We start from the raw sequence: 25,633 nt of genomic DNA on the forward strand, positions 1-25,633 counted from the left end.
TATCAGTGGTAGATTGAATACCATCTAAACTGATTTACTGTATTTGTAGTAAAAGTAAAGCCAACGTCACCCCCTTCACTCCCACAAATATATACAAAGGGCCATCTTTTTTTAAATGTCTCAGAGTGACTCAAGCTATGAGGTATGCCATAGCAGAGGGCTCTAGAAAATTTCGACCACCTGAGGTTCTTTTACATGCACTGACATTGCACAGCACACAGGCCTCTAGTATTTCGCCTTCATCGTGATGCGACTGCTGAGGTCGGGATTGAACCCACATCTTTCAGGTCAGCAGCTGAGCACCATAACCACTGAGCTGCCACGATGGCCAAGGGGGTATAAATATTCTTGTCTATCAGCTTATATTACAATACTGTCAGCATATATTAAATGGTATATATTAAAATCAGCATATACTACAATACTGTCAGAATATATGATCTTTGAGCCTAGTTTACACAGGAGTACAGCCTTAATTTCTTAGCATTAACTCCTTCATTCAATCATTATTTACTGCATATCTTGCGAAATACAAACATTGATGGACCCATCGATATTTACTAGTAACGGGGCCGTACAAAATAAATGCAGCACGTGAAAAAATGAAACAATAGAATCCATAACACAATAACTCATCACATGCATAGTTTATACAAGAAATGAACATAAAGTGACTTATCATTCACAATATTTCTGAAAAAAGAACCTCTTTAAAGCAGGAGTAAAATTAGGGGCTTGTTTTATGTTTAGTAGTAAAGAATTCGAAGTAAAATTCCACGAGCCTTTTTCCGTACAGGTTCCGACATGGAGGTAAATTAAAATTTCTGTTTCTGGCAGCTCTTATGTTTAGTAACGGAATTTTATATTCATATTAATCACATGGGCAGTCATGAAGGCGCTGTGACCAGTTTTTTAAAAATGAAAATATTACATGTGACAGGCAAATGCGTCTCCATGAAGGCCTAGACCTTAGTTTTGAAGGAAATGTGGATTCTTTAGGGAAAAGAATCGTGCATTATTGGAGGTAGAAAACATTCCCCGCGTGATTTCACACAATTGCAAGTTCAGTACCACTGTGCATTTTCTTGCAGTAGTTCTACCTTCAGTTAATTTATACCTTTTTCCCAGATCATCAAAGTGCCAATAAAAGACATTTTACTTTCACTTGTTTTCAGACTGAGCCAACGATTCAAACTGCTGCTCATGTGCACTGCGAGATTAGATCTTCGCATCTCAATTTGTATGCGAGTGCAATGCAGCAAGCAGCGCGTATGAAATAGAAATTACACCGGAAATAGTGCAAGCACATGAAACATAACGATTTGTAACGTGAAACATAACGATTTGAGCGGCGAGCAAACATGCCATGAGTTGCAGCCTCGCTAGAGTGAATTCTTTCAGAGGAGCCACCCTCGATTTGCTCACCACTACAGTTGAAGTTAGGCCGTCTTCCGAGGCGATGGTAAGGTATGCGACCGCCCCATAAGCCGCGGGACTGGCGTCTGCAAAGATGTGTAGATCTGTCTTTGCTGCGTGCCCGCCAACATTCGCTCCATAGCACCGCGGCACCTGCATCTCAGGGAAATGTTTTAATTCACCGTCCCACATGACCCCCTTTTCGGCTATATCACTTGGTAGTGGATCATCCCACTCTACGTTTTGTCGCCACAGATTCTGAAACAAGATCTTAGCCCGCACGATAAAGGGTGACAGCTATCCCAGCGGGTCGTAAATCCGTGCCGTAGTTTGTAGCATGGAATGTTTGGTGTCTGGTTTAGCAGTGTTGTCTGCAACGCACTGCGCAAAGGCCAGGCGATCTAAAATGGGGTCCCATGTCAGCCCTAGTACCTTGAGTACACCAGACATAAATCCCAGGGGCTTGGTTTCCTTTCAGTCTTGCCAAAATAGCTGGCGCAGCCTCTCGTTATTCGACGACCACTTGTGCAGCTTCATCGAGGCGGCGTGGAAGATTGCGTTGGGTTCGGTGTATAGCTTCACGGCCTCCTATTCGTCGTCTGCACCAGTTAGCAGGTCATCAACATAAAGGCCTCGCTGCAGCTGGGATCGCGGTGTGAGGAAAATCTGTTGTTTCTCTACCAATTACTGAGGTTCGCAGTGCCATGGTTTGGAGGCAGTTTGTCTGCTCGGCACCACCCTCAATAGGCCCTTGAACAGTCCATCCAGCTGACGTTTCCACCGCCCTCAGTCGTTTCCCCAGCTTGACGGATCTGCCTGTCGTTAAGTCCCATATGTAATCAGACCCGATCAGCAGCTCAACATTTTCCGGACCGCCATCAACTGAGAAGTCAGCTGGTTCGTACCCAAGGGACCTTAATTTCTGCAGTACATTTCCCAGTGGCGAGAGAACAAGTTGGTCACAAATGACTTCTGTTTCCAGCGCTTCCAGTTCGCGTTCACATCCACGCTTTGTCTTTAGTGTAACTCTGACTCTTTGGAACTCATGTTCCTCTAGGTGGCCTCCGAACACACCGACGGTCAACCTTTCATGCCCGAGAAGCGTGCATCCTAGTTTCCATGCGGTGTCAGCGGTGATGTAAGAGCGCTGACTGCCTCCGTCAAACAGAACTCGCACCTGAGCGTTCGAAGTTTCTCCACTACACAACGCAGTCGTGGTCTGCATCAAAACTGTTCTTTTTTGAGTGGAGCTGTCTCCCGTGTTTGTAGCTTCAAGGCTTATTTGTGCACTTGTCCCTGCTCGGCTCGCTACGAGTGGCCTGTTACTACAGTATGTCGGCTCGCACATCGTGCTTGCATGCTTCTTGCGGCATTTGTTGCACTGCACGTTTACGCAGCATGCTCGTGACTGATGTCCAGTTTTCGTGCACCTGAAGCAACGGCCGGGCGAACGCAGAAGTCGTTTCTTCTCTTTTAGAGTTTGTGAGGCGTCACAGTTCTGCGTTTAGTGCTCGTTAGAGTCACAGAAGAAGCAAGTCAGCGGGGTTGAACTCTGATGCAGGATCGCTGCGGATCGGTCATGCTTGTCATGCATTTTTCCGTGCGGCTTGTGACTCTTTCATGCCTTCTGTAGGTAGTTGCCGCGGGTCCATGCCTTGCAATGCAGCCAAGTTCTCTCTACTTTCCACCTCTACTCTCAAAAAGGAGAGTAGCTTAGAAAATGAGGAGACGGTACCTTTTCCGCTGTAGTCAATAGTGTGTGAGGAAGTTTCGGAGACGGAGCATTGGTGCAGTTCCAATATGTGATGCACTGTTCTGGCCACCCTAATTGCATGCTGATGGTTCAGAGCATCCTTTGGTCAACCTCTACAGCATTCAAACTTGTTCCCTATTCTAGTTCTTGCTTAGAGGGTAGACCAGTGCACCTTGGGGGATTCCCCTAAACATTTAACCAACACTGTTCCCACTTCGAGTTATTGATCAATTCGCTCTTGCCCTACCATAAGCTTGCCGTCCCGGTTAGCTCAGTTGGTAGAGCGACTGCTCCGGTGAAGCAGTGGTCCCGGGTTCGAACCCTGGACCAGGACGAATTTTTCTTTAACTACGAAGTTTCTGAGAAAGCTGTATAGCTTTCCTCTGTAGCTGTATGGCTGCGCTTGGGTGGATGCCAATGAGTAATTACTCCCTTATTACAAATTTACTCCACCTTGGGGGATTCCCCTAAACATTTGACCAATACTGACCAATATGGAAGCAATTAAAGCATTTTTCCTTACTCTCAGTATATGCAAACATGGATGAGTTATAATCCATTGATACATCTCCTCAGCATGCAATTTTGGCAAGCGCATTTTGAACCGATTGCGTGAAGCTTCCATAGTTTGACAAAAGCTAATGTGTACAGGAGCAGTACCGAATCCAACCATACCGCTTGCTTCACACACGCCTTGCACAACTTCACAGCACACGAGTTGAATCTCGATGACACGAATTCTTAAAATTCCCCAGCTGAAGTGCACCGTGTACTGTGTGCAGAAATCCACGTGTTCCGAACACTCTCTTACGCCACTACGGATGACACGAATGAAGGGGCCGTGACCACAACCACAAGCATTAAGGGCTGCTCTTGCCAGCTGTGCAGTACACACCACGACTGCCAAGCGCTGGCAAGCAGTCCACACATAGCCGACACTGCAATTGCCAGTTGAACTGTGAGCAATAAGAGGTGGCACATGACTGTAAAAAAAAACCCATCGGCTATGAACAGACTCGTGTGAATGAATTTATAGTGCTCCAACATGCAGATTTTGTTCTTTTCTGATGACCGAATTTTTGGTGATAAGAATATTTTTCGAGGTCTCACGACATCTGTACTTACAGCAGAGAGTACAGAACTTAAACCCTGGTCAGTGTGCCTACTTTGTTGCTCTAGCTTTCAGAATCAGTATCCTTTTGTGCGCATACCAGTGCGAGAATAGCGTGTCGACTACTGAACAAGTTCAAGCATAGAGCAACTAATACTTCGCCTCTTTAGGTTACTTAAGTTCACATAGCTGAAAACCAATACTGGCAAGGAGATGATGCAGGTGGGGCCATTTTTTGCCGCCCTTCCTCACCTCACCACAAGAGGCTAAGGACAGGTGAGGGTGACTCAGCACCCTCATGCACCTGGTAAAGATGCTAACACTTGGTCATGTTTCTGTGGCATCATCATCATCATCAGCCTGACTGCGCCCACTGCTGGGCAAAGGCCTCTCCCATGTCTCTTCAATTAACCCTGTCCTTCGCCAGCCGCGGCCACCATATTCCCGCAAATTTCTTAATCTCATCCGGCCACCTAATTTTCTGCCGCCCCCTGCTACGTTTGCCTTCTCTTGGAATCCACTCCGTTACCCTTAAGGACCAGCGGTTATCTTGCCTTCGCATTACATGCCCTGCCCAAGCCCACTTCTTCCTCTTGATTTCAACTAGGATATCATTAACGCGTGTTTGTTCTCTCACCCACTCCGCCCGCTTCCGATCTCTTAACGTCACGCCAATCATTTTCCTTTCCATAGCTCGCTGCGTTGTCTTTAACTTAAGCTGAACCCTCTTTGTTAGCCTCCACGTTTCTGCACCATAGGTGAGTACCAGTAAGATACAGCTGTTGTATACTTTTCTCTTGAGGGATATTGGCAAACTGCCATTCATGATCTGAGAGAACCTGCCATATGCGCTCCACCCCATTCTTATTCTTCTAGTTATTTCCCTCTCATGATCTGGATCAGCTGTCACTACCTGCCCTAAATAGACATATTCTCTTGTTACTTCCAGCACCTGGCTACCAATTGCGAACTGCAGTTCCCTTGCTAGGCTGTTGAACATTACTTTGGTTTTCTGCATGTTAAATTTTTAGCCCCACCGTTCTGCTCTGCCTGTCTAATTCATTGATCATGCTTTGCAGTTCAAGTCCTGAGTGACTTAGTGTCTGTGGCAATGTGAGCTAAAGTCAGCATGTGAAAAAAAAAAGCCGTCTTCATACTCATGAATATGTTCTGGATGCCTATGCTACCTGACCTGTAGAACACACTATAAAGGTAAATGCACTTTTAATGGAATCAGCACAGCTGTAAAAGCCATGCATTCGTTTCTTCATTATTTAGCCTGCCTAATCTCGAATGTGCTCAAGCGACTGATGGTCAAATGGGCGAACAGCACGGAAACCTAAAAACTTAGCAAGGCCTTAGTTCGTTTCCTATGTTCACTTCTTTTATAACGGCAGCACTATCACTGTGACAGGAAAAGAAATACTTCACCGGTTTCAACTTCTGCAGAAGCAGAATACTCGCCATGTTTGCAAGGCTGAGTGCAACAGCAGCAACGAAGAGCTCGCACAGTGTATTGAACAGCGTGAGAATGGTTCTATGGGGCCAGATGCGAACATTAAAGGTGCACTGAAGAGGAATCTGAACTTGTCTTTTTGCCGCGGGAACTCGATCTACACGTTCCGAGCTTTCTTAGAAGCTGCGATTTACTGCCCTGTGTGGCCGATTTCCCCAATTAAATCGAATTAACTTCGGGCTCCGCCTTTTTTTTTTAATTCTGCCTCGTACAGTGGGTGGAGTCGACCAACGCGTGGAGCGGCTTTCACCCAGTCCCGTAGCGGCTTGCCGCTCTGCCATTGGCGGAGTAATACATAGTAGTCCGTAGTAGCAAATAGTCCGCGCGTATTTTTATTTCTTCGGGCTTATTTTGCGGCTATATTAGCTGCGAATGAAACTATTTATTCATGGAAACCTAAAAAACAAAATAAAGCGAAAGCAAAGCCTCCACGAGACTGGGTGAAAGGCGCTGCACGCGTTGGTCGACTCCGCCCACCGTACGAGGCAGAATTAAAAAAAAAAAAAAGGCGGGAGCCGGACGTTAATTCGTTTTAATTGGGGAAATCGGCCGCACAGGGTAATAAGTCACTGTTTCTAAGAATACTAGGAACGTGTGGATCGAGTTCCCGCGGCAAAAAGACATGTTCAAAATCCTCTTCAGTGCACCTTTAAGAAGTGCCACATGGTTCTGTTGTTTAAAACAGTGAAAGTAAACAACCATTAAAGCAATGCTCAGAGATGCAGCCCCGAATTGTTTGCACCTAGAAGGAACCCATTTTATACAACAAAGCTTTTGCTAGAACTGCTGGACATTGCTGGCACCAATTGCTCTGAAATTTGTACCTTTCGTTTGAAATTTTCAGCGGGTCGCTGCTCTTGAAACTTCTGCCAGGTTTCACGGCTTCAAAGTTAGCAAGGCTTTAGTGCATCTACACTCAGTAGAAGCTCAACGATACGAACATGGTTGATACAAATTTCAGGATGACATCAATTCATCTAATTGCCCTGCTGGAGTGTGTTGTGTGCAATGTACAAAATTTTGGATTTCCTGAAAGCTCTCCTGCGTCACTATGGATGGTACGAATGCATGAGGAGCAACCACATCCTCGAGCACCAGGTGTGGCCTACGCATAGCCAACTCCGCAATTGCTAGTCACGCTGTACGCACAGGTATCAGTCAGCGGCGCCGGACAGCCTGCAAGTCGTCGACGTCGCGATCGCCAGTCATGCTGTACGTACACCGAGTAGTGAGCTACGGCAGTGTGGTTGTAAATAAACAGTGCCAGACATGAACAGATTTGCGTGAATGCATTTCCCCTACTTCTGCAGAAGGATTTCATTTCGGATTATATGAATTTTTCTGCGACCCCAAGATTCATATCACTGAGACTCTATTGTATGTTCGCATCTTTTATCAGGGTAGCACTATCACTGTGACAGGATTCAAGTAGGCTATTCTGGTCCCTTTTTCAAAGCAAACATCCAAGAAACTGCACAGAGCGCAGTTCTTTTTCTAACAGCTGGGAAGGCCGCAGCGCTAAAAGTGATGAGCTCAACTACCGTATTTTCCAGTGTATAAGACGCACCCCTGTATAAGACACACGTGCCATATATGCAGGCTGTCAATGAAAAAGTTGGTATATAAGATGCACCCCAATTTAGCCAGTTAGGCTAGTGAGGCTTAATTAAACACGCTTGTGCGACCATCACGAAATTCACCGTACCGGTGAGGAATTCTTAAGCAACGCTAAGTGATCGAAAAAGGCAACACTCACGCCATACCCGCCCATGTTTTAGAAAGAACGAAAGACCTCACCCATATGTCCATAACAACATTTTATTTCTACTTAAAACCTTCGAAGTCTTCATCTTCGAATGTGCTATCAAAAAGTTCGCCCATTTCTGGAGGCAATGTGGCTGACAAATTCTTTTCTCACTACGTACACGGAGCAAAGAAAGTAGCAAAGGGTGGCAAAAAAAAGAACGCCGGCTCTTGTCCTGACAATGGCGAGAAGCGTGTTTGTCACCATCTTTTGGCATTTCACATTACTTTTGCTTGGGGCCTCCGAAACGGTGCGTGTTTGTGATCCAGGAAGTCGTCATCCCCGTTGTTTCATAATAAAGTTCACTTAAAAAAAGTGGTGCATGGCGGTCCACGAATTGAAGTATTAACCATGTTACAACCGCGTCATTGGTAGTGATATTTTTTCGGTGAAAAAAACTTGAACAAGAGCCTGAGTAATTTCTGAACTCGCAAAGAAAGGAAAAATTAGCGTATAAGACGCACCCTTGTATAGGACGCACCAGCAAGAGTTTTGAAAAAAAGTCGCGTCTTATACACCGGAAAATACGGTAGTTGATTTCCACAAAAAAAAAAAAGTTCAGGTCAAAACAAGGTTTCCGCAATTTCTAAAACCCAGCAAAATGATCAATCACTAAGGCTGTTCCTTCATGTCTGACCCAGGCAACAGCAGAGGAATTAAACACCAGAAAAATACCATGAATATGAAACGCATGCCTTGCCTTCAGCTACAGGAATACAACATCTAGATTGAAGAAGCAGCAAAGACACCAGTGGGGGGGTCTCTCCCGTCATTGGGTTCAGCCTTGCGGCCAAAGTAACGCTTCACACTATAACTGAAGAGTACGGCAACACATACCCTCCTCCCCTGGAAGCGGCTTTGTGTTTGTGCCTACGCTCCGTGTGCGAGAGGAGAAGGTCTGCGTGCTCTGGGACGTCCTCACCAAGTCGGACTGGACGCCAGTCTCGATCCGCATGCTCCGACCGGGAGCCATGGTCTGCTACTCTGCTTGGCCACTACCGAGATGTATTTGCTCCGATGCTCCTGAAGCAGAGAAAATAAAATTGAACAGAAAAGTGTTAACTGCTATGACTCCTTGCTTTCAATAAAAGACAGAGACGAGATTTTTTTTAATGCATACATAACTACTTTCTCATTAAGTGCGTGACCATAGTGGGACACTGGAAATGGGCTCAGCTTGACAAACTGCCCAAAACATGAGCTTGTCTAAGAGTGTAGAGATAAATGAGGACTTTGCCAGGAAATGTGGACAGTCTGGAAGTATTGGGAAACCCCCCAAAGCGACTGCAATAAACCACTCATTTAAAAAAAAAAAAACGAGGACATCAGTGCAATGTTTCCCAACAAACCACAAATATAGACAATAGTGCGCAGAGCAAAGCTATAGTAGTATACATTAAAAAAAAACAGCAGTTGCTAACACTGGACCATGGTCCGCGGCGTCCTGTATTACTCCGCTGGCCAATCGCAAATGCAAAAGAAATCAGCTTCTTAATGTTTGACTATATCAAACTATCCATGTATCAAAACTTTAGAGCTCATAATTTTTATAGTCTGCTAAGCTTCTTGTTTATGTAACAAGAAACTTTTAAGCAGCGGACTACTTTTTCGTTGTGGAGGAACTCTGTGCATGGAGGCTGAATGTGGGCGGAGCTTCGCTGCAGACTATAGTATCCGACTATAGTAGCTGCAGTCTTGAAAATACTCCAGCAGTGAAAAAGACAACCAAGGGACAAGGACGACACACAAAAGCACACACCTGAAGAGACCAAATCTCTGAGTTGGAAAGCGGAATCAGTTAAACAGCCGGTTCTTACGTCTCCGCTCTTCAACTCTTCCTCCCTCATGCCGACGAAGCCAGACCACTCGAAAATTACAGATTACACAACATAGCATTTATTTCATGCTCACCTACGTACAATACGGTGCCAACTTCTCCATCATCAGGGCGGGGCCTCTTGTGTCAGCACCTGGCTTCCCTTGTGTCTCCATCAAAGCTTCGCCGACTCATCCGTATGTCTTCCTTGCCCAGCAAGCCTTTGGTTGCCGCCACTCCCATAGCCTTCCTTCCACCGTGCAAGACTGTGGCAAGCCCTAGTCAAGTTCTTGAGAGACACAGCTATTGCAAACTTCCTTCACACCAGAAGCCCACACGCTCCTCTGGAATAACGGGAGCATCAGGTGCCCTTTTCGAGGGAGGCAAACTTTTCTGTAGCCAGCATCTGTCTTTTGCTGCTAGCTGTCCATCCAACCCCTGCTTGCCGACCCCCTTTTAAAGGGACCATGAAAAGAATTAAAAGCCGCTTGTAAATGTTAGAAGTTATGCTCAGAAGCACTGACACCAAGTATGAGTCTTCGGAACTGAGCCGGCAATTTATTATGGCTTTTTAAAAATCGCGTTTTTTAAAATTCGCGGGCCGTTTGGTGTCTTCATAGGGAGCGATTTTGAAACCAAAACCGGGAAAACAGACGTCACTAGTCCCATGACGTCGGTAGGCCACTACACTATGTCATTCGCTCGAGCCGCGGCAGCTACAACGTCACGGGCACACTTCCGGTAGCGGTGAAAATCGTCTGCTCGAGGCGCCGCGCGACCCCTTCAGGCAAGCGCGGGCCAGGGCATTGCCTTCACGCATATGTTTTCAATTTAGCTCTGCCGCCTCTTTCTGCCGGGAGTTCGGGAGCAAAGAAAGCGCCGAGACCGGAGAGACGCTGCCGACGCACGCTGCTCCTCGGGAGTGCGACAACCGGAAGTCGTAAACCGAACGTCAGCGAATGACGTATTCATGGGCGGAGCCTAGTCCCGGAGCTGTTTTCTTTATTTTTTCTTGGTGCTCCGCACGTATGAGTTGAGGGGGGAGAGGAGGAGCGTGATTTTTAATTGTCTATAACTTCGTTGTTATTTATGCTAGCTCGAAAATTCTTTCGCTGGGGTGACGAGTGATGGATTGCCTATCTTAACGTAATCTCAATTAATTTGTTTCATAGTCCCTTTAAAGGTGCACTGAAGAAGATTCTGAACTTGTCTTTTTGCCGCGGGAACTCGACCTATACGTTCCTAGCATTCTTAGAAACTACGACTTTTTGCCCTGTGTGGCCGATTTCCCTAATTAAATCGCATTAATGTCCGGCTCCCGCCTTTATTTTTTGAATTCTCCCCGTACGGTGGGCGGAGTCGACCAACGCGTGAAATGCCTTTCAGCCAGCTCCGTGGAGGCTTTGCTTTAGCTTTGTTTTGTTTTATAGGTTTCCGTGAATAAATAGTTTCATTCGCAGATAATATAGCCGCAAAGTAAGCCCACAGAAATAAAAATACGTGCGGACTATTTGCTACTACGGACTACCAAGTATTACTCCGCCGATGGCAGAGCGGCAAGCCGCCACAGGACTGGGTGAAAAGCAGTCCACGCGTTGGTCGACTCTGCCCACCGTATGGGGGAGAATTAAAAAAAAAAGGCGGGAGCCGGATGTTAATTCGATTTAATTAGAGAAATCGGCCACACAGGGCAATAAATTGAAGTTTCTAAGAAAGCTAGGAACGTGTAGATAGAGTTCCCGCGGCAAAAAGAAAAGTTCAGATTTCTTTTCAGTGCACCTTTAACTATTCGGCGGCATGCAGTGACCACAGCCAGCACATCCAAACATACACATGCGGCGCTCGAGGGCAACACGGACAAGCACATGACAGCATCTATTCAGCACCTAGGGCAGGTGCTTTTTATAAGCTGGACATAGTGAGCATTCGCTGTGCTTTACCCCTGAAAGCTGAAGATCTCCAACGCTGGATATTAGAATGTTTTTCTTTTTTTAAATTCCGGTGACTGCTGGTGTCCTTAAAGTGTTAGTCATAATGAACCCCTCCTGTCCCTACCCCTGTCTGCTTCTCCCCTCCTTCCCTCCTTAGCAACCGGCGCGCCGTCGGGGGGCGTAGCTGTGCATAGCAACTGTGGCATCACACAGTAGCGATAGGACGAGCGCGGGCGCGTCGGGGGTGGAAGCTACACCACCGCTCCTTCGCCAGATGTCTCGTTGCAGTCGAGTGAGTGAGACGCATGGCTTTGAAGCGGCCCAGTGATTCCGCGCCAAGCGGTTCGCAGTGGGTTGACCACAAGGCTTTCGCCAAACACACTTTAGAATTTCCAGTGTGTCTGGTATTTTTTCGAGGAAAGGAAATGCCCAGTATCTGTCTCACACAGCTGCGAAACCAATAGAGCTTGGGAAGCAGGAGGTAAAATTTGTAAATTGCTTTTTTGAGGAAAGGAAATGCGTAGTATCTGTCTCACACATCTCGATGGACACCTGAAACAAAGTGAAGGCGCATAACTGCCCTCTTGGAACATCAGACGTCTCACTCGTGGTTTTTAGCTATGTGGCGTGGTAGTGACAGATGAGCGCTGCATGCTTTAGCATTGACAACGTTGTGCCAGAAACGCTGCCACCTTCCAGGGTGGCAGGGTGGGTGGGGACTTTAGTGTGGATATAAATACAAGCGGGAATTTCTTGCCACTTATGCAGGAGAACATCCCGTTCCTTTTGGTCGTAAAGCTTCCAACGGCTGTGACAACATGGTGGAAAAACATGGTGGTCTGCTCACCATCCAGTAAAGAATAGTGTGAAACGGACCATCTATCTCCAAGTCTTTGAGGTGCCTTTCTTTGTAGTCTGTCTCTCCATCTGAGCTTTGCAAGCATTGTATTTAAAGGTGCACTAGAGAGGAATCTGGAGTCATCTTTTTACCTCTGGAACTCGATCTACACATTCCCAGCACTCTTAGTAACTTCAAATTATTGTCCTGCGCAGCCAATTTCCCTAATTCAAATCAGACTAAACGTCCCAGCTCCCGCTTTTTTTCGAACTCATCGCTGACGGCAGGCGCAGTCAACCAACCTTTCAGCCAGTCCCGTGGCGGCTTGCCACTCTGCCAGGTAAGTGATAAGGCCCAGATAAGTGACCATAACAGTCGCTTGGCTATCTTCTTGCACAAAATGCATCTCAGATCAACAGGGAAGTTCTCGCGGTTTTTGCCTAGCCGTCCAGAACAAAGAGCAATCTCGACTTAGTTTCATCACCCTACCTGCCAACCCAGTGGCCAGCCACTTTTCAGCATCGCCTCACAGTAATCCAATGAAGATTACACATCATATGTCTTGTAGCAGTGACAGGAGGCAGATAAAATCAAAACATTTTTGTTTATTCTGAGTTTTTATATCTTGTTTTTTTCAACACATGGTGAGTGTGAGCCAGTTCTCAATGCCCCTTGAAATCCCAATGGCCATCCACGAATCCCCTTGAGCCGATGACCATAGAGTTCAATGGTCATTGAAAATTGCCGTTTGGCACTGGCTGATCCCCATTGTGTTTGATGTCCACTGACTCAATGGGCTTTGGAACTGCCCTTGTGACAGGGTACCCGTGGTTCATATTGAAGGCCTACAGCGCAAACGACGCAGACAAAGTAGAAGAAAACACAGGACAAGCGCTGACTCACAACTGAAATTTTATTCAAGGAAAGTAGTACATTTCATACAAAAAGTGGCCAACTTATCAGCTAGTAAACAAAACCCATGTTTCTACGTGGCATCGAGGTATGCAACCTCACTGTCATATAATGAAATAGATGGCTTACTGACGCATTACCTTGTTTTTTTCCTCATGTGATATGCTTCCATAATCTCACGTGTTAATCAGGACGGGTGTTTGTAGAGGATATCCCAGTAAGGCAATGAAGGAAAACAAGATTGGCAGTGTTTTCCTTCATTGCCTTACTGTGATATCCTCTACAAACACCCGTCCCGATTAACACGTGAGATTATGGAAGCATATCACATGAGGAAAAAAACAAGGTTATGCGTCAGTAAGCCATCTATTTCATTATATGACAGTGAGGTTGCATACCTCGATGCCACGTACAAACATGGGTTTTGTTTGTTTACTAGCTGATAAGCTGGCCACTTTTTCTATAAAATGTACTACTTTCCTTGAATAAAATTTCAGTTGTGAGTCAGCGCTTGTCCTGTGTTTCCTTCTACTTTGTCTGCGTCGTTTGCGCTGTTGGCCTTCAATATGTACCACCAACTCGCCCGTTTGGCTATAGTACCCGTGGTTACTGATCAAGTGTATTTTATTTACAAATATCACTGTTTCTTCCATTAGATGCTTCACAGAGGACTAGTGTTAAGCAACAGGAACGAAGGGAGAGGAAACAACACAAACGCTAGACATCAACTGACTTTATTCTCAAAAGACCACGCATTTATAAAAGCAACGATCACGTACCAAAAAATATCAACAACTATGCTTATCAGTGCCGTGACAAAGCTCTGCTTGCTTGGAAGGATTTTCAGTTTTTTCGCAAGTCTCGCTGTATGCTTCATGCATGTCGGCTCATTGTTAACTTCAGTGTTTAGGTGCCGAAAGGCTTCTATGAGGACTTCAAAATGGTCCTCCTCTAGTTCGTGAAACACACACAAGAAAAACGTTTTTTTGCTTAAAGGCTGCTGTCTGCATACCAATGGGCTGACTGTTATAATCTGTTGCATGCGAAGAGAAAGCTGAGCTGTGTGATTCTGATACTCGTCAAAGATACTAGCCCGACAGGGTTCGTTAAGCTTTCTTCCGTTGAAAAATGAGCAAAGTTTTGTGATGCATATGTGGCAGAAGTAATGCATTATACATAAGCCTACTTTATGGTGTCCATAGCAACAGAATCACGGTTGCTAAGAGGCAGAATGCCATTTGGCGTGTGCAGGCTCTTGCTGCTGTGGGCAACAGAGAGTCATGGGAGAGGAGGATGGTGAGTGTGATGTGCACACCACACTGGTGAGGGATTTTTGGAACGCGGCGTGTCGGCAGTGGTGCGTCGGACAGCGGAGCGCTATACGTGCCAGCCCCGCGTTGCGCGTGTGCGAGTGGTGCGCAAGGCAGGCACGAGGAGCGTAGAGCTACGTGTCAGCAAACCGAGGTGTTGAGGAAGACACCGTAGCACAAGTCTGGTCGTTCAAGCGTGGAAGTGGCAGCTGTCAGACGTTTGATCCGAGCTCCCAGAGACTTCCCTTGAATCATTGACTCAAGATCATCGAGTCCCGTTCAAGCGTGGAAGTGGCAGCAGTCGGACATTGGGTTTGAGCTGCCAATGACTTCCCTTGGATCACCGATGCAAGACCATTAAGCTTCATTCAAGCATGGAGGTGGCAGCCGTCAGACTTCGGGTCTGTGCTGCCGTGGACCTCCCTGAATCAACGACGCAGGCCTACTGCATCCATTTCGAGGTCGGAAGAAGCAGCAGCCAAAGTTTTCCTTGGATAGGCTGCACAAGCCTACGGTGTTTGCGGAACGCCGTCGACAGGACCCGGCTACAGTTCTCCTGTTGCAGCTGCCCAGTTCTTGGGGGCGACTGACAAGAGTTCGTCAGCGTCTCCCGTGTCATCTCCGTTCCTCATCTCCTGGCTCTCTACCATCGCCTCCCTGGACGCAACGCCAGCGACGCATCGAAACTCGCCAACCCGCGTCTGTGCTAGCTGCAAGGCATTCCCGCACCACCTGGGACGCTTTGTAGCCGGTGAACTCTCTCCTTTTTATCTGTTGTGTTTTACGCGTGCCTAGTGTGTGTTTTCCTTAGTGTTTTCGTTCCTTTCATTGGCTCCTTTCCTTTAAAATATAAACACAGCTTCGTTTTGTTCTGTTTGATTTATTTGTTGTTTTCTTCGAACCTGCACGCGAAAGCGTTCCCCTCCAGCAGTCAGGGACGCGTCCACCCGATTCACGACAGTGAGTCATGCAGACGGTGCAAGCAGATCGTGGGGCACCTTCAAGAACAGTGGCATCTTGGCCTGTCCACTAAATTTAAATTTACTCCCCCCATGGGCTGAACATGTGCATGAACTGTTGTTAGGTCCCCTTGCTTTCGGGGAAAAATTTCACAATTAAAAATTTGTGCAGAATTCTTGTTAGTAACCACAATTTCGTTTTTTGTTATTGCGGACACCAATCGGAGCGAGAGAATAATAAAAATGTGACTTTTTTTTAATTCCCGTGAAAGCCGGCATATTGTTGCACAGTTTTGGTGATGCCGTGACATGCTTGACCTCTGCATCTACATAAGCAAGTGAATGTGTCGAGCTCGGCAGCTGTAGTGGCAACGCGTTCACATTCCTGTATAGGAAAAGTGATGATAGTGTCATCTTTCAAAAGGAGCATTAATGGTAGTGGCAGCAACGCTCAACATCCATTCTTGGGTTTTTCTCTTCTGTGGTACCAGGCTGTACATTAATGAGTGAGGGCAGTCTGAGGCCAGACTAATGCATGGCTGTGCCTGGCTTGCATGCATGGCCACAACAACATGTGTAGGATTGTGCACCATGGCAATCAGTCACTGGGAGACATTTTGTGAAACAAGCGCCATTATACAAGTGGAGGGAATACCAAGCATTACCTGATGACTTACAACCAGCACATGCTATTTTACTGAAGGTACAGTCTTTGTCAAAAGTAACCAGGCTCCATGGTTAGCTTCTCATTCGTATAACAGAGCCCTCACGGCTTCCCTAAAGATCAAAAAGTTATTTGAAGGTGAGAACAGGGCTTCTCTCTTACCATACAGAGATTTAGAGCTTCAGGGCTGGCATAACAGCTTCAATATACGACTCACAAGAAAAACGTGCAGCCTGGTTACTTTTGACAAAGGCTGTACATTTGAAGTAGGAGGGTTGTTTCAGAAATAAACGTGTATTTATTTTGTGTGTTATGTTTCCTGCGAAATGTTGCACATTTTTCTTTACGAGTTCACAGAATTTTAAATTTTCCACCACAGAAAATGTAGTCACTTGTCAATGACTACGGTTTGTAATGACTCCAGCTAACATAGAGTTGCCGTAACTTGTCTTGCAAATGTATAGCGCCATAGCAAACCTGGTTCAGTGGTTGAGCACTGGAGGTTTCCCTACTTTCTGGAGGGCTGTACTGGGTCGTTGGAGCTGTTGAGGCAGAGGGAGTGTCTCAACAGTCAAGAACATCGGTGGGAGCCTCGCCGCACACAGCATTTTGCAGCGCTTGTGTCTCCTCATGGAGGCCTTCGAAGAAATCAATGCCGGGGAAGTTGTCTCCGAGCGCAAGCTTTCCAAGGTTGTAGCGACCTTCTCTAGTCAGCAGAGGTACATTCGGGAAGATCCCACCAAACACTTTGTGCACGAGCGCCCGGTGTTTACAAAATGCGCCCTGCTGTCCAGAGCGGCAGGTGCACAGGCCGATGTCAGAGTACACCGTGTAAGACTTCCTTTCTGGACTGCCACTTCGGACGACATAATGCCCATCTCCGTCGCACCTGATGTCGTTTTCGGTACCTTCTGGCAGCTTTTTCAACAGCCTCTCATAGAGCAGCATTTGCCCAGTCACACGTGAGTGTGCATGGTCCAGTATTCTGCGCAAAAAATACTTTTCCCACCCAACAGAGAGAAACTCAGCTAGGGCCATAACATTAAATGCTTTTGTCCTGTGCAAGATTGTGTCCTTTAGGACCCTAATCGAGGCCTCTGAATAATTGTTTGTGTTGTGGCCTCGTGTCTTTGCTGACAGTCAGAAGAGAAGCACCCATTCTTCTTCCCTCTCCAGCAGTGTTTCAGCATGGGTGATGAAGCCCTCGTGCTTTTGGGAGAAAAGGTCTTGCTTGGTGGCCTCCAATGGCCCTTTACTATCAGCGTACATGATCTGCAGGGTTGTCAGAAAAAAAAAAAAGGAATAGATCGAAGCAGAAGCACTTCAACACTAGCGTAGTACATAAAAAAACTTGATATTTCAGCTCTGAACCAAGTTATAAGAAGTGCACTCCAAACATTTACATGCAGTCTAAGAGCTTAGCTTTATTATTAGACACTGTCCAAAATTTTCATCACTGGTGCTGCCATCTCAAGAGCGGCTGCTGTACCACAGTCCAGCAGCAGGAGGAAACACTAGTATAGCTTCAACAGGATAGTAAAAAACTTCACTCAATTACGAACAAGAACAAAATTGCCACAATTATTCAAACGTACACTGAGTTTGTCAATTTGGTCTACACATCCCAGGAAGAATGAGCAGGTGCGTTAATTTTGGGCACACTTTAGGCAAAGCTTCATGAAGGCCTTCGCAATGATGGAGCAAGCATTCGTGCAGGATTGCAAGACCTGTACGAAATGCTGTTACCAAAATTCAACTTCAGGAAAGCAAGCTGCCAGGCTAGTTGGTGATGCGTTTTCTGAAGAAGTTAACGCAAAAAAACCGACAAGGGACAAAAAAAAAAGACACATAAGACATTCACGCGCCCATGAATGTCTTGTGTACTTTCTTCCTGTCCCTTGTCCATCTTTTGCGCTAACTTCTTCTTCAAAAAAAAATCAACTTCTTGAATTGGTTACAAGCACGGCAGCAGATTCTAACTCTTGTTATGGGTCATTTTATTGCCATATTTGTGGTACAAATTCTGACCACTCTTCAGAACTGGGAGGGAGTGCATTGAAATCTGCATGGAGCTACATAGGGTTGTCATAAATGTACAAACTTCTTGTTCCAGGTCACCGCTGGGACTACCTGGTGTTACAATTATGACCCTGAGAGAAAGCAGCCATCTTCTCTGGGCAGAGACCGTACTTGCCGTGAATGGTGAGACAAGCGTAAAGTCAAGTGCATGTTCAGGACTTTCCTTGGCATTGGCAGGATTGTGTAAAAAAAACTGACGTCAGAAGGACGAAGAATCAGTTCCACCTGCTACTATGCCATTGGCAGCACCTGGAGACATAACCCTAATGTGCCTACTGAATCATTTCAAGGCTCCCTTTTCAAAATTTGCAGGTTTTTATAAATAATTTGATGCCAGCCATCTGTTCAAGTTCCGCATTAATTCAGAACTCACACGCACAATCCAGCCCACTTATAACGACTGCAGTTATAACAGTTATTGCAAATTAGGTAGAGCTGCCATCAAAAAATATATTACGGCTATGACACTGCATCTTAGATAAAACGAACAACCTTGGTTATATAACTGTGTTAACTGTGTTTTGTAGTGTTCTTGTCTTGTTCGTACAAATCTTGAGTTTGCTCCCCCCTTATGTAATGCCCTCGGGCCTTTAAGGGAAAAATAAATGAAATGAAAAACTAACAAGGAGGCGGTGTAAGCTCACACCGACAGCCTCCCAGCTACTGTGATCTCCCAAAGAAAATGTAGCTGTCTCTCCCCCCCAAACAAATAAATAAAGAAAAGTGGATTTGAAACTTGAACTACTAGCCAGGTGTGCTCCAACAGGCTACAGGGTCAGTCAGTGCTTATGTGCACACCTACACTGTTGGGTAAAGCGTTTAAAGTGGAAACAAAAGCATGGTAAGTGCTAGACAGGGGCAGCGTTGAAAGCAAACTGCTGCACACGGCCGGTGCCTAGTCAATGGCAGCAATTTGAGAAGTTTGAATACCAGTCACGAGGTATGCCTTGTAGGCCCACCCAGTCACGTGATTCATCGCTTGTCCAATCGCATCTCTGCTCTCTGTGCGGCTGCCGGGTCCAGGCAGTTCGTAGACGGCAGATAACCTGTGTCACCCTTGTTTAGAGCTCTCACACAGTGTGCGCCGTGTCATTGAAAGCTGAAATCATGTAGTAGCCATTGTTTTTTGGGAAAGTGCTATTTCCCATCTGGTTTATAGGCCTATTCGACTGTATTCTTGTGGAAAGATTGCTTCAAGACCCTAGTAGTCATGGCAAGGTATAGTTTGGTTCGGTTTGTTGGGGTTTAACGTCCCAAATCAACTCAGGCTATGAGGGACGCCGTAGTGAAGGGCTCCGGAAATTTCGACCACCTGGGGTTCTTTAACGTGCACTGACAACGCACAGCACACGGGCCTCTAGAATTCTGCCTCCATCGAAATTTGGCCACCACGGCCGGGTTCGAACCCGCGTCTTTCGGGTCAGCAGCTGAGCACCATAACCACTGAGCCACCGCGGCGGGCTCATGGCAACGTATAGCTTTATTTGGAGCCCTATGCATTACTTGAGAGCTTTACAGAGGGGTCATGTATACTGCACATTATGAGTGCTCATGCGCTGCAGTAGCTTTGTCGCTGCACCCTGACGTTTTTGAGGATTGAAGACGAGGGCTTTCACCAGTTGCCGTGAGCACCTCTTTCACTAACGGCATTACCACGTCCTCGAAACAGCTCGTCTGCTGCTTAGGGCTTGGCCAGGAGCACATGACCGCTCTGGAGAGCTTAGAAAGCGGTTTGATAGGGTCTGCTTTGAAGAAACAGGCATGCACAGCAGACATTTTAAAGAAATAACCGTAACTTTTCTCTGGCTGTATTTTTGAGCTGTAATGGGGCAAGTCCACTGACTACAAACTTTGGATATAACAAACCCAATCCACATGACCGCCAAGTTCATTATAAGTGGGCTTGACTGTATACCGCTGTCTGTGGTCACGAGGTTGCGCAGTAAAGCTCCTTATCTGGAAAGTACTGTCTCTCGCCGCAGTTGCAAATAGTCTTTGTTATGCCTGCTTGTCACTGATACTTATGCTGTCCCTACTGTGCTGCATAAGTAGCCTCACAATTTTTTTATTGCATCTTTCGTATGCTGAATTGAGAGGCAAAAGCTCTGCTATGTTTGGCTGTACTTTTTGCGATTACTTAGTGCGTGTATGGTGCCTACAAACTGAAACGCAAGTGGTCAATGCATTGGCTGTGTCATCATGCACTGAACATGCTATAGCACCAATTCTTCAACCAAATATTATAGGCCTGCACAGCATGCATGCACTATGCGACTTGTGAGACATCGTCCTGTGACTTAGTATCAATGGCACAATACCTGGCCTTGCCACCGCAGTGGCTCACCGGTTATGGTACTCGGCTGCTGACCCGAAAGACAAGAGAGAGAGAGAGAGAGAATTTTTTTTTTTACAATACAATACAATTTATTTGCGGGTTCGATCCCGACCGCGGCGGTCGAATTTCGATGAAGGCGAAATTGTAGAGACCCGTGCACTGTGCGATGTCAGTGCACGTTAAACAACCCCAGGAAGTCGAAATTTCCGGAGCCCTTCACTATGGCATCCCTCATAGCCTGAGTTGCTTTGGGACATTAAACCCCCATAAAACCATAAAACTTTTTCTTCTGAATCAGTCACTCACTGCTGTTTCTGCATGCATTCAAATTTCAAATTGCTGATTATGAATAAATTCCATACCATTTGAAAAATGGCCATCAATGACTTCCTTTCACTTGGGCTGACACCATGCTTGTCAAGTGTCAGCCACCACCACTCAGCCTGTGCCACATGAAAGTGGCACAGGAGCTGCCTGGCTTCTGGCCAGTTTTGAAAAATTGCTGCTTTCTCAGCAGCACTGTTGTCAGTCATGAAAGTGTCTGGTGCCTGCAGACAAGAAATGACCACATACTGACAGCTATGCAACAGCAAAGTCATTCCCATGACAGATATTTGCGGGTGCCGGATAAGTTCATAACCAGATAACCTTGCTACATCACCCTGCGTTGTTATAATGATATTTTTCACTTCGGTTTTGCTAGCATTACTGAAAGGGTCCTAACACTGAGCATGTATAATCTATATCCAGTTTGGTATTTAAATGTAGAGGTGACACTTACACAGTGTAGTTCACATGTCAGACAGGCTATACCAAAGAAACCTTAAGCTGACTACTTCAGCTCTACAGCTTGTTCATTTGTGGCTCAAGTTTTAAATGAAATGGACTGCTACTTACCTGACAGGTTGGGCAAGCAGGAGTTTAGGAAGCATTGGTATGGGCTTGCATTAATTCCACATTTTTTTTTTTATCAAACGAGATGAAAAGTCCAAGATTTCAAGGTTTGCAGAGTGTCACATCGCCTCTTGCAGCAAACTGTTTGTTTGTTTGTTTATCGGGGCTTAACGTCCCAAAGCGACTCAGGCTATGAGAGACGCCGTAGTGAAGGGCTCCGGAAATTTCGACCACCTGGTGTTCTGTAATGTGCACTGACATCGCACAGTGCACGGGCCTCTAGAATTTCGCCTTCATTGAAATTTGGCCGCCGCGGCCGGGATCGAACCCACGTGTTTCGGGCCAGCAGCCGAGCGCCGTAACCACTGAGCCACCGTGGCGGGGCACTTGCAGCAAACTGTTGAAGCTTAAAAGTTGTAGGCGTAGCTTGTAGCCAGTGCTGATAGTGTTAAGAAGTGCCTCTTGGAGCTTGCAGCAAGTACAGGCTGGAGCAGACCCACATTCTGAACCAATGTTGCCTAAGTAATGTGATCTAGCATTACCTGGCATTTCTTCAAACAACATGCAGTATAATTTGCAATTTTCCTGTGCCCACCTCGCAGCCCCCAAAGCAAAAGGGGAAGTTGTGCTTCAGGAGCTTGAAGCCAGCTAAGTAGCCCTCAGTAGTCTGGCTGCTGTGCACGATGACTGCTATGGGTACAGCACCAGCTGATGCTGCTGTCAGCATAACTGTCACGCTGCTCCTTGCTGAGTACCATGATGCCGTGGAATCAACGAAGATGACTTCAGGGGACAATTCAAGCAGCTGGGCACGCCTCATGATTGGAGTTACCAGGAGAACTGCCCACCTTTTTTTTATGCGTTAGCCGGCGAACCAGGTCATAACTGCACAATAAAATAGGTGCCGAACTGCAGAAAGCACAGAGCAAACAATGCAGACCTACTTTCAACATTTGCCCTCCTTTTGGGCGCCGCAGATGATCCACGATGTGTTCGTAGCAGTGCTGTAACATTTCACCCACTCCGAGGTCCTTTCTTCGCTGGGAATGTCGCTTCGCAAAACGACAGTGTCCGTTGTCGAAGCAGAAACATCCCGGAGGCATTGCCAACCGAAGCTAAGGTCCTCCTCAGGAGGAGGAAGCGTAATTCTTTAAAATTGAATTTATTTTTCAGACCAAACTTGAAACGTCGACAAGCTCCTGCAACTAGGAAAGAAATGGAGCTCGGCGGAACCGCGCACGTATGGAGACGAACAAGACAGGCGCTGAAAAATTTCCAGGCGGGCCGGGAATGTGGTAAGAGGGAAGAACAAAAGTAGAAAGGGCGATTGGAAAGGGACACTACAGCCGACTGCAGGGGCTGGCCAACCTGCAAGTCTGGCTATGACTCATCACTCGCATCATCTGAACATTTCCGACGAATCGCTTCCTTTGAGTGCCTGCAGCTGCGTCAAATGCAGCGCGGACGCAAGTGCTCAAAGTAAAGTGATACATCAGAAAAGCTGAGAAGAAGCGAGCGACAAGCCATTGCTGGAACGTCTTAAGGGGGGACAAGGGTCTCAAAACAGACCTTTTTATTTGTGGCTAGAGTCTCAAGAAATTTTGCACACAGAAGCGTTTTTCTCTTCTGATTTCAAAAATGTAGTCATAATTGAGCTGGTGGTCTTAGACCAAAAGTTACCTTAAATTCTACAGTGTAATTAGGTAATTTCTTACGCAGCTTTAATGAACTTTCTCACTGCATTTTGCTGCTTTTAATTACATGAAGTGTTAGCCAGCAAATTCCCATACCCAATGACATTCTTACTTTTTTTGTTTAGCCCATGTATAAATAGCAATTTACAATTAGCTTAACGAGTTGCAGTGTAAAATACTGCGACCTCTTACTCTCGACATAGTAGGTCAGGATGACATGCCTTTAGAGAAAAATGAAGAATGTCACCGGGTATGGGAACTCTCTGGCTATCAATTCATGTAAATAAAAGCAACAAATTGCAATGATAAAGTTCATTAAAGCTGCGTAAGGAATTACCTAATTACATTCTAGACTTTGTAAGATTTAAGACCACCAGCTCAGTTATGATTACATATTTGCAATCAGAAGAGAAAAATGCATCTGTGTGCAAAATTTCACCAGATTCTAGCCATAAATAAAAAAGTTAGTTTTAAGACCCTCGTCCCCCTTTAATCTTTTGAGGGTCATTTCTCAAAATTCATTCATTCATTCAAAATTCATTCATTTTGAGTAGCAAGGCCAGATATTCATTTTTCTGGTCAATCTTTCTGCACTTCCCGTCAATAAATCCTCCTCCTCCTCTGCCTAAAAGTAGAAAGTGGTTTTAATTATACATGGTAAATGGAAGGAAAAAGATTGTTGCTAGCCCCGGCATCTGCTATCGCTGCTGGAAGCATCTGAGCTGGGGCAGTGGAAATAAAGGGATAGCAGGCAGTGTGTAGAAGTGAAATGAAAGGGGTGAGGGGACAAAAAGAAAAATTCCGTTTTGTGTACATGTATAGGAACGCAGTGGTTGGCTCATTGCAACGCAAAACACAACAGTTACTAATGCTAAACTTCTAGTATGGTTAGAAATTATCATTTGTCAGGTGGGCTACACCTGAGGGATTAGGTGATCACACTGACACAGAAAAATAATGTTATGGGCGATGCATGAGCCCTGCCTCCATGAGTGCATCGAAAACATGCTACAAGGTACGTACTGCTTTCAGAAATGCTTAGAGCGCTCCCGAGCGTACATGAACATGAAAATACGAAACTTCTTTTTCATTGGCATGTATTCTTAAAATAGCGATGCCCGGCAGTCAGCTTTGGCAGGAGGTACCAGGCGGGAGTGCGACGCATTTAAACAAAGCTTGCCGGGACATTTTTCTCGTCATGATGAATGTGTGGCGAATGCGGACATTCGCCACAAAGGGTGGCAAGGCTTGTCAAGTGGTCCTAATGACTTCTTTTTTCTTGCCGCCCTCAGTTTTTGCAAAAGAAAGCTGAAATAAAGTGATTGATTGATTGATTGATTGATTGATTGATTGATTGATTGATTGATTGATTGATTGATTGATTGATTGATTGATTGATTGATTGCTCCCAACAGGTGCCTCCACCTGCCGGGTGTTGCACAAACTTCTCAAAGTCCGACGTGCTGCTAGTGCTGCCGCATATGCCAGATTTACTCGCTAATTCAATCATTCAAATTAGACAACCTACACAGCTAAAAGCGAAACATGTACTACAGCAGACGACAGAGTAGACTACGCCGTAAACAACTCTAGAACGCCCCCTATGATGTTTGTAAACACTGCTTGCTGTTCCCACCTTTATTCCGGAAAAAAAAAATGCCCCAACATTAGTGAAAGTACCTTCTTTGTCAACAAAAAGTATAATTTTGCGAATCACACCACAATGCACGCGACTTGCTTACTGCTTTTCTTTTATTTTTCAACGCAGTAAAGGCGGCGCGACAAATGCAGTCGATGTAGGAAGTTGATTGCTGGGAGCAAGTTTTACTGCAGCAAAACATTTTCTGAACGAAGCCTTTTAGTTCACATATAATTTCAATACGTTTTAATAAACAAATGGGGCGTGACTCTTGTTATCTCACTATTTTTGTTTGGAGTGACATAACCGGAACTTCCGCTGCTGCAGTAGGTGAGGTGCATTTCCGAAGTGAATGCAAACAACCATAGAAAAATCGTCTGCTAGCTACTTCCGGTTCCAAGTTTCCCCCATGCACTGCCTCCTGCATAGCAATCACCCTGCATTTGTGCATTGTTTATTCGCTAATCTATTTGTGTTGCGACATTGCGTATTGCACAGCATCACCGTAAGATGAGTGCGTGCTGCATCCTGAATGCAGAAAATGACAATTACGAAAGGTACGAGTGTTTTCTCATGGTTATAATATTGCCAGCGTAGACTGGCTGTTCTGCGTATGCACGGCAGTCGGCTGTGTGCGCAATTGAACTAGTTTAACGCATTGGTCATTATATATTAGTTTTTTGTTTTTTGCTGCACCACGAAGGCAATGAAGGCTGAGCTTGCACAGTTTAGCAAATGATTGATGTATTTGCCACAAAGCGTGTAAAAGCTGCCAGTGGGCTAGCAGACTATCCGTACATGCAGCCGTGCGCACAGCGCGTCTCGACACATCGCACTGTATACGCATAGAAAGCATCCGACTGTTTACATTATTTTCGTTGTGAAAACACGCTACGAAGCAGAATTTCTGGACTTTTTTATTTTGTTTGTGTAGCCTTTTTACTTTGCAGTGTTTGTAAAAT

General features: G+C 45.8%; 1 protein-coding gene and 1 pseudogene across 8 annotated transcripts in view; both read right to left on the reverse strand.

Moving 5' to 3' along the window:
• The window catches only part of LOC149337173 (uncharacterized), a 168,560-nt gene that overhangs the window by 85,369 nt on the left and 57,558 nt on the right, over window positions 1-25,633 (reverse strand). For 2 of the 7 annotated variants that reach the window (XM_089553365.1, XM_089553359.1), the window contains exon 2: window positions 8,438-8,623. The exons of 1 other annotated variant lie outside the window; for it this stretch is intronic. In XM_089553365.1, coding sequence (XP_089409491.1) covers window positions 8,438-8,573 — 136 coding nt within the window. In that variant the 5' untranslated portion in view covers window positions 8,574-8,623. Of the gene's footprint in view, window positions 1-1,425; window positions 1,503-6,945; window positions 7,157-8,437; window positions 8,624-9,511; window positions 10,606-16,507; window positions 16,635-25,633 lie in introns of those variants that run through there. 4 more of the 7 variants (XM_089553366.1, XM_089553360.1, XM_089553361.1 and 1 more) reach the window with 4 other exon arrangements.
• On the reverse strand, window positions 12,917-22,178 carry LOC149337174 (uncharacterized; annotated as a pseudogene). Its single transcript, XR_016284449.1, has 4 exons — window positions 21,934-22,178; window positions 20,807-20,992; window positions 16,508-17,302; window positions 12,917-13,030 (listed from the first exon to the last, which is right to left on the reverse strand). The product of XR_016284449.1 is annotated as an uncharacterized LOC149337174 (transcript).

Source organism: Amblyomma mixtum, chromosome 7, assembly GCF_055824585.1.
Source record: "Amblyomma mixtum isolate Tamu chromosome 7, ASM5582458v1, whole genome shotgun sequence".
In the NCBI taxonomy this organism is placed as follows: domain Eukaryota; kingdom Metazoa; phylum Arthropoda; class Arachnida; order Ixodida; family Ixodidae; genus Amblyomma; species Amblyomma mixtum.